Below are 8,372 nucleotides of genomic sequence, written 5' to 3'. Positions count from 1 at the left end.
ATAAAGGTAAAAGTGCAATATCTTAGATAAAAATTTAATTGAGGCTTTTAATGGTACTATTATTAATTTCAGGATAAAGAATATATATGATGGTGCTGTTAGCAAGAGGAAAGGAGAAAAGGCAAAGACACAAAATGGTTGGAGGATGGAAATACATGTTGAAGTTTTTAGGATGATGATGCTGCCAAAGGAATTTTTTATTATTATTATTACTTTGGGTTATGTTAATTGGAGAAGATGAAACAAACTCAGCTTTATTTTTTATCCTTGAGGTTTTTGTCTTTTATAATTTTTGTATATCAAACATTTTAATTTATGCTTGATATCAGTGGTACATTGTGACATTACCTTTTTAATATCAACGAAAATCCACTTTAATATCAGTATGTATCAGCTTTACTAATTTTGAAGTTGGCAGGGTGCTGTATCTGCCTCCAACTTTGCACTTAAACACAAGCACATAAAAACTGTAGCAAAATAAATCCGTTTGGGAATGACTTGCTATGCATTACTATAAAATCCAAGCAAATGCAGTAGATTACTGTTGTTCATAGTTACACTTGAGACTTAACAGTTTGCATTTTGCTCATAGTTTTAGTTTACACTAAAAAATGTTGACGTTCATTCGTCACACTCAAATTCACGAATGAATACTTCCAAATACTCAAATTACTACCAAAAAGTAACATATTCATTATAGAAAAACAATGCAGTACACACTTTAACAGCAAAACTTCTTCTTGCTATTACAATTGCCTCAAACCACTAATTCCTAATGTAGCTTATTTTAAGATTATAACAATGACTGATACAGGCACTATAAGAATTTAAAGTTGAGACACTTTAATTATAAAAATATAAAGCCGAGACACTATTTATGTAACAATACCAATTCAAAAGGACCGAGACTCTAAATCTAAAACCAAAAGAAATAAATAAATAAAGAATCAACTCAACACTGAAAAAAAAAAAGGACCCAAATTTAAAGTACCTTGCTCAAAAAAAAAATCCGAAAAGTTTTAACTATAAAATTTACCCAAACCGACTAGATCCAGCCATTTTGGTATGTCATGGGATTAGGATAGAGGGACAGGTAACGATGGAGACAGCAAATTGGACATGAACCGAAGGCGTCGTTATTGGGAGACCTCCCAAAGAACATAACTGTGATTCCAAAGAAAAACCAAAAAAAAAAATATCTAAAAAGGTGAGAGATGCGGAACGGACGTTAGAGATAAAAAAAAATATGCATCTCTTACCTTATAATAGATATATTTAATGGCGGAGGATAACACGATAACTATTATTTGACTCTCTCTTGTTCTCCTTCTTCTTTTCCTTGCTGCTGCTGCTGTTGTTATAGATCAAAAATGGTAGTGGCTATGGCGTTTTCTAGTCTTTCTCTTCACTATTGTTATAAGGGCAAAGTAGTTGAAAAGTACTCCTGTTTTGCTTTTCATACTACTCCACTCCACATTCTTTGTAAGCAGACGGCTGGTACTACTGGGAGTAGGAGGTATGTGCTGAACTTGCCAAATTGTTTTCTTAGCGTTCGTCTCTGGTTGTCGATTTAGAGTAAAATTTTTGAGCTTATAGATGAATTGGGTGCGACCCAATTTCTCAATTTATGGGTGGTTTTGTTGCTAAATGAATGCGTGCAAATTGTTGCAAGATTGTCATCTTATAGGACCATAATCATTCCACAAGCATCATCAGCCACGGCAGTAGAGGTACTGGAAGGATTTGTTGTTGGGTATTGTTATTACTGGAAATGGGGTTGCTAAATTTGTTTTGACTTGTGCGGGGGGTGTGGGGAAATGGTGGTGGTCTTATTATTATTTTGAGCAGGATGGAAGTCATAATGAGACAGATTCAGTTCCAACTCCAAAAGTAATAATAGACCAAGACTCTGATCCAGATGCAACCGTGGTCGAGATTACCTTTGGAGATCGTCTCGGTGCTCTTCTGGATACTGTATGCACCTTTTTCTTTAAATTTTTTTGTTCTGATTTTGTATTATGTAGAGCTTGATTGTGACCAAATCTGTTACTACAGATGAATGCACTTAGAAACCTCGGCCTAAATGTTACCAAGGCTAATGTATTTTTGGATTCTTCTGGGAAGCACAACACTTTCTCCATCACTAAAGCGTAAGTTACATGCTTTATGCAATCCTTCTTGGAATATGAGCTCATTAAGTAACATAATCTCTGTATCCTGTTATTCACATTTGCTATATTTCTGTTAATCTTTATCCTCCTTATCTGCTTTCTCAAGCAACCATATTTCTACTTGAAAATAAAATTGGCAAGAAGATGTTAGTACCCAGAAGGCCAAAGAAAAATATTCTTCCCATCAAAATCTATGGATAGTATATTTGTGAATGTATCTTATTTTGCCTGTTCTTTCTAGTGAGCTCTATGAACCAGTAATTCCAATGGTCTCTTTCAGTGAGTTTTGTTGCTTAGAGGTGGAGCCTCTTTTTCAGTGATACAGGTAGAAAAGTTGAAGATCCAGAGCTGCTTGAGGCGATTCGATTGACAATCATAAACAATCTGCTTCAGTACCACCCTGTAATTTTTCTTATGTTCGTTGTATCACTTTGAAGAGCTCTTGACCTTATGGGCCTAATGAATGTCAATTTCGGGTCCAGGAATCAAGTTCCCAATTAGCAATGGGAGTTGCCTTTGGTGTGGAGCCTCCAAAGCAACAGGTAATAAATTTGATAAATCTATCTCATTTTCAATTAAAAGCAGATCAAAGTTTTGGGATAAGGCTTTCATATGTAAACTGTTCTAAACTACATTTACCTTTTTCCTCTAACTTCTGTTATCCTTGTGATAGAAACCGATACCACAAGAACAAATTTTACGGTGTGTCAATCACTGATAGGCGGATTAACACTTATGCTATCAAACGTTTCTAAAGATTACCATATGTTTGCTCTCTCAGGTTGATGTGGATATTGCAACTCACATAAGCGTCTATGATGATGGTCCTGATCGCAGGTAAATAGGGCTTCAAATTCTCCTATGAGATGTTTAGCTCTTGAAACCCAATAACCCCTACCATACAACAATAATTGCATGGTCTATAATAGGTCCATATGTCATATTTGATCATTATGAGAGTGAAGCTTGTAAGTGCATATTATGGCCCTGATTTTTATTGGTAATATTATTTGGAAAAACTTGAATGCCATTCTATGATTTATTGTAGAGTGATAGAGGCTTTTGGACAATGATTTTTACATCTTATGTGTCAGTAGCTTGCTGAACCCATGTTCTTACTTCACCTCTTGTGTTCATTATGCCCAATAATTGGTTTAGTAGGTTACTTATATATGTATATTGTTTTTGATAACATGTGGTTGAGAACAGTGTTAAATGACTGTCTCTCTTGGTTCCGTACTCCAAATGAAATGGGATAGCCGTCTTTTACAAGCAAATATTTTGTGAAATAAAAAAAGAAAAAAAACCTTTAGTAACTATTTACAAAATGAAGAGTTAAGTGAATTTTATGCAGTCATGAAATGAGAATTGCCACATTTTTTTCCAAAAAAGAAAAGTTAAAATGATAAAGTTGATGGTAAATTCATTACTATAAAGTATTAGTCATTAGGTCCCTGAGTCCGAGTCTAAAAAAGTGCTCGTCTTCCCCTGTCCTTGCGGATAGCAGGAGCAACAGAAAGACTATGTACCAGAGCCCTAACCATCGGGACTGAGACAGGACTAATGTTAAAATGATAAAGTTGATGGTAAATTCATTACTATAAAGTATTAGTCATTAGGTCATGGAAAAGAAAATAAGATAAGTTTTATTTTTTATTCCCATTTCTCTTTTCTTATCCATGTCTCATGTGCAATCTTTTATCTCTAAACTCTAAACTCTAAACTCTAGTTGATGCTGCAAAGAAATTGCTAGTTAGGTGTCTAAGAATTCAATATGCTTACGAAAGAAGTTGGCTTCTTAAAACGATAATTTTGTTTTTGATGCATTCACCCTCAAAAGGGTATTAGTTTGAAGATGTTACTGTGTCAATATAAATTACTATAGTGGTGACCGGTATTTCTCTATCACAGCTTGCTATTTGTGGAGACAGCTGATCGCCCTGGATTATTGGTTGATCTTGTAAAGATTATCACTGACATTAATGTTGCTGTTGATTCAGGAGAATTTGACACAGAGGTAGTAAATTTCTTTTTGCATCTTTCTATTACTTTCTATTTTTGTTTCAATATTTTGAGTTAGAATGAATCCAAGTATTGAAACCATACTTCCATATCTTCTTTTGGCACCTAGGGATTGTTGGCAAAGGCCAAGTTTCATGTTAGCTACAAGGGTAAAGCCATCATCAAGCCTCTTCAACAGGTAAGACTGGTGCAAACTATGTTTTACTTTATGAACTTGGTCTAACCTGTGAAAACCTTTTGTGGAACTTAAGAAAGCCCCTAACGCGTGACCTTGAAGATACTTGGCCGCTACTGATCCTTTATTTAATACTTTTAATCATCCGTTATAATAGTATTAAGTTTGGTAACATTGAAACACTAGTGCATAATGACAATATTGCAATAGGTTCTTATCAATTTATCCGGACTATATATAATATATATATACATTTAAATTACAAAGATCCCTTGAGCTTAGGTACAATTTACACTTTCATCTATAGTTATTTTGGTCCTTGAGGTTTCCAAAAACTCAGCATTTTTGTACTGGACTATAATATCCATAAATCCTGGTATGTTTATCGTTTTAAAATTAGACCCTGTATCTCTTAATATTATGACATTGAATATTATCATAATTTAACTCCTAATCTTTTCTACTTTTTGCGGATAACAATTTAAATGCTAAGATTTTCTACTTCAAATAGCAGAGGCTACAAAAATGTATATTATGGCACACCGTTTATGGAGGGTTCTTTTCAAGGAATTTACATGGTATCATGAACTGTGTATATATATATATATATATATATATATATATATATATATATATGAGTAAGGGTACCCAACAGAATTTGAATTTGGTAATGAAAATGATGACAAATTCTTGCCATATTCTTGTTAAAATTGATGATAGCTGTCTTTATGAGATTTGGCAGGTTCTTGCTAACAGTCTGCGGTATTTCTTGAGGCGGCCATCGACTGAGGAGGCAAGTTTTTGAGCCAAAAAGAAATCGTATGTTAATGTTTCTTACAGGAACTTTTGAACTATTCCTGAGAAAAAGTGTCCAATGTTGTCATATTATTTACACAGGGTGTTGACACATTGCTCTCACAAAAAATATTATGGACAATAAATATTGCAGATTATTACAATGTCATTATGTAAAGATTTTAATTATTTCTTTTTTAGAATCAAGTTGGAAAATGAGAAAATTGTATGAGAAATCAGTAATATAAGAGAGATTTATTCAGCAAATCTTGTTAACTATGCATCACAGTGTATGGCCATTTTGATATAATTCTTTCACATTGGTCCCCAGTGAATAGTGACCACATAGACTAGCAGAATATAGGTTTCAATTCATTAATATCTTTTATAGGAACATTTTTTTTCTTTTTATTCCATTAGATTAATAATTTCTTTTAATATGTTTTGCATTATTTCAAGTAATATTTTTGTGATTTTAATTTTTATTACTTTAATTTCTTGTTAATATTTTTAATTTCCAAACAAACATATACATATGGACTTGGTTACTTTTAATTACTTATCTTATTGGATCAAATTTTCTTTTGATTTTCTGTATTTATGATTGAAACATTTTATAGTGTTTATTTTTACTTTCTATTACTAATTTTTGCATTTATAATTGCACATATATTATAATATAGTAATTTAAATAATTCACTTATAATAATTTATTTTTCTGTTAAAAGATAGCAATCTTTAAAGAGGAACTTTCACTTGTCATTCATTTATTTTAAATAATTACAATAATATTTTTTTATATTATTTCTTTAAAATTACCCACTGCAATTTTTTAAATACATGTTTTTTTTTTGCTTTTTTTTTTTTTATTTTATTCATCGAGTCTTTGGTCAAATGACGATGTCAAATGCTATGTAATTCATAAGGATTTTTGGGATGGAAAGTTTTTGTCGTTGGATTTGGTAAAGGAGGCCAATAAGTGGCTTAATGAATGGTAGCAGCGAGAGAGAAATAAGGCCTGAATCTTTTCGTCGTTGATGTGTCGAATCTCAGCCGTTTCTGGCAAAACAAAAAGTGGAAGAGAGTTGGCGACACCGGAAAGACCTAATGGCTGGAGTTTGAAAGGCTAAAGTAGCCAAAGGATGAGGAAAAGAAGAGAGAATCGACTATAGGAAAAAGAAAGAGAGCTATAGACATTGATCAAAATAGATTTTCTAAGTAAAATGAAATTTAGTTTCAGATACTTTATAGAAATTTAATATATAATATATTTTAGGGAACATATATCTTTTATTGTTGAATGTTTTTTGAGTTTCATTTTATTTTATTTTAATACATTTCAAATATCTATAATATTTTTTTGGCAAACGTGAACCTTTTCATTTTCAACGTTTTTTTGAGTTTGTATTTTGTTTTATTTGAAAAAAATGGTTGAAATATCTAACTAATCAAGAAGCTAATTTTGACACTTCTCGTCAAGTTGGTGCGTGGATATCTATCATGCCCAACTTGTTAACCATATCATGGAAAATCTTCGCAGACACTGCTTTAGTTAGTATATCAGCTAGCTGCTGTTTTGAGCTGAGAAATGAGAACTGTACAATCTTTTTTGGTCGAGCTTTTCTTTGATGAAGTGACGATCAACTTCGACGTGTTTGGTACGATCGTGTTGTACGGGACTTTGGGCAATCTCAAGGGCAGCCTTGTTATCGCAATAAAGTTTCATTGGACTTGTATTATCTATCTCCAGAGATTGTAGGATACTTTTAATCCACAATAACTCACATAAACCATATGCAATTCCTCTGAATTTAGCTTCCGCACTTTATCGTGCCCCAACTTTTTATTTTTTGCTTCTCCAAGTAACCAGATTTCCTTCTACAAAAGTGAAGTAGCCTAAAGTAGATCATCTTGTTGATTGATCACCTGCCCAATCAGCATCGATGTACCTTGCAATGTACAAGCTGCTATTTTTTTAGAATAATAGCCCCTTGCCCGGAGTCTCCTTTAGGTATCTCAAGATTCGATATACTACGTTCATGTGTTCTTCACTAGGTGTATGCATGAATTAACTCATAACACTCACAGCATATGCTATGTTGGGCATTATGTGAGTCAAATAGATTAATCTTCAAACCAGTCGTTGATAACATCCCACATCTGTTGGAACTTGTTCTGAGAACAAACTGAGTTTATGATTTACCTCCATCGGCGTTTCAACTGGTTTGCAATCAAGCATTCCAGTTTCAGTCAACATATCAAGAACGTACTTCTTTTATAAAAGGAAAACTCCTTTTTTTGATATTGCTATCTCAATTCCTAAGAAATATTTAAGATGTCCAAGATCCTCCATTTCAAATTCACTAGCCAAATATTCCTACAACAACTTCATTTTACAAGGATCATCTCCAGTCAAGATCATATCATCAACATACACTATTAAAGCCATTACCTTCCCTTTTTTATGTTTGATAAACAAAGTATGGTCAGCATTACTTTGTCTATACTAAAGTGAACCTCCCAAACCAAGCTCGAGGTGATTGTTTAAGGCCTTACAATGCCTCTTTCAGCTTACAAACTTCACCTTTATATGAAGTATTATGTTTTACTCCCGGTGGTAGCTCCATGTAGACATCCTATTCTAAATCTCCATTAAGAAAAGCATTTTTAACATGGAATTGATGCAAAGGCCAATCTCAATTTGCTGCTACAAAAATTAGAATACGAATTGTGTTGAGTTTGGCCACTGGTGCGAAAGTCTCTTGATAATCTACTCAGTACTTCTATGTAAAACCCTTCGCGACTAACGTTGCCTTATATCTGTTAATGCTTCCATTTGATTTGAGTTTGACGGTGTAAACCCATCTGTAACTAACCGTATTTTTTCCTTTAGCTAATGGAACAAGATCCCATGTACAATTCTTTTGTAAAGCCTCCATTTCTTCATTCATTGCTTTTGTCCACTTTGGATCTGCTAAGGCATCCTACACACTACTAGGAATAGATACTTGGGATAATTGATTAGTAACAAGTGCATATGAACTAGACAATCTATATGTCGAAAGGTAATTACCAATTGGATATCTAACATTGGTTCTAAGATCAGGTTCGTATTGTTTCTTTGGTATACCTTTATTTGATCTTTGTGGATATCTAGAAGGAAAATTTTCAATAGAGATGTTTGTTTCATTAAACTCATCAAATGTAGG

General features: G+C 33.2%; 1 protein-coding gene across 2 annotated transcripts; it reads left to right on the top strand.

Annotated features, from left to right (window-relative positions):
• Positions 1–1,074: 1,074 nt before the first annotated feature.
• Positions 1,075–5,327, top strand: LOC8260834 (ACT domain-containing protein ACR11). Of its 2 annotated transcripts, none has more exons than XM_002522978.4 (10): positions 1,075–1,516; positions 1,688–1,730; positions 1,849–1,974; positions 2,056–2,150; positions 2,489–2,573; positions 2,654–2,713; positions 2,953–3,008; positions 4,083–4,188; positions 4,303–4,371; positions 5,111–5,327. In XM_002522978.4, the coding sequence occupies exons 1-10, from the start codon at positions 1,371–1,373 to the stop codon at positions 5,171–5,173; spliced, it is 849 nt and encodes a 282-aa protein (XP_002523024.1). In that variant the 5' UTR covers positions 1,075–1,370; the 3' UTR covers positions 5,174–5,327. The 2 variants fall into 2 exon arrangements, with proteins under 2 accessions (XP_002523024.1, XP_015577170.1); XM_015721684.3 differs by having other exon boundaries at positions 1,081–1,516; positions 1,673–1,730.
• The last annotated feature ends 3,045 nt before the right edge of the window (positions 5,328–8,372 follow it).

The sequence above is a fragment of the Ricinus communis genome, chromosome 4, assembly GCF_019578655.1.
Source record: "Ricinus communis isolate WT05 ecotype wild-type chromosome 4, ASM1957865v1, whole genome shotgun sequence".
Taxonomy (NCBI): Eukaryota; Viridiplantae; Streptophyta; class Magnoliopsida; order Malpighiales; family Euphorbiaceae; genus Ricinus; species Ricinus communis.
Note: the sequence above shows the minus strand (reverse complement) of the source record. Positions and strands in the feature narration are given on the sequence as shown.

Coding starts and splice junctions, on each gene's coding strand:
- LOC8260834 (XM_015721684.3), top strand. CDS start 1,371: ATGGTAGTGGCTATGGCGTTTTCTAGTCTTTCTCTTCACTATTGTTAT. Junction 2,574..2,653: donor ATCTGCTTCAGTACCACCCT/GTAATTTTTCTT, acceptor TTTCGGGTCCAG/GAATCAAGTTCCCAATTAGC. Junction 4,372..5,110: donor TCATCAAGCCTCTTCAACAG/GTAAGACTGGTG, acceptor GAGATTTGGCAG/GTTCTTGCTAACAGTCTGCG.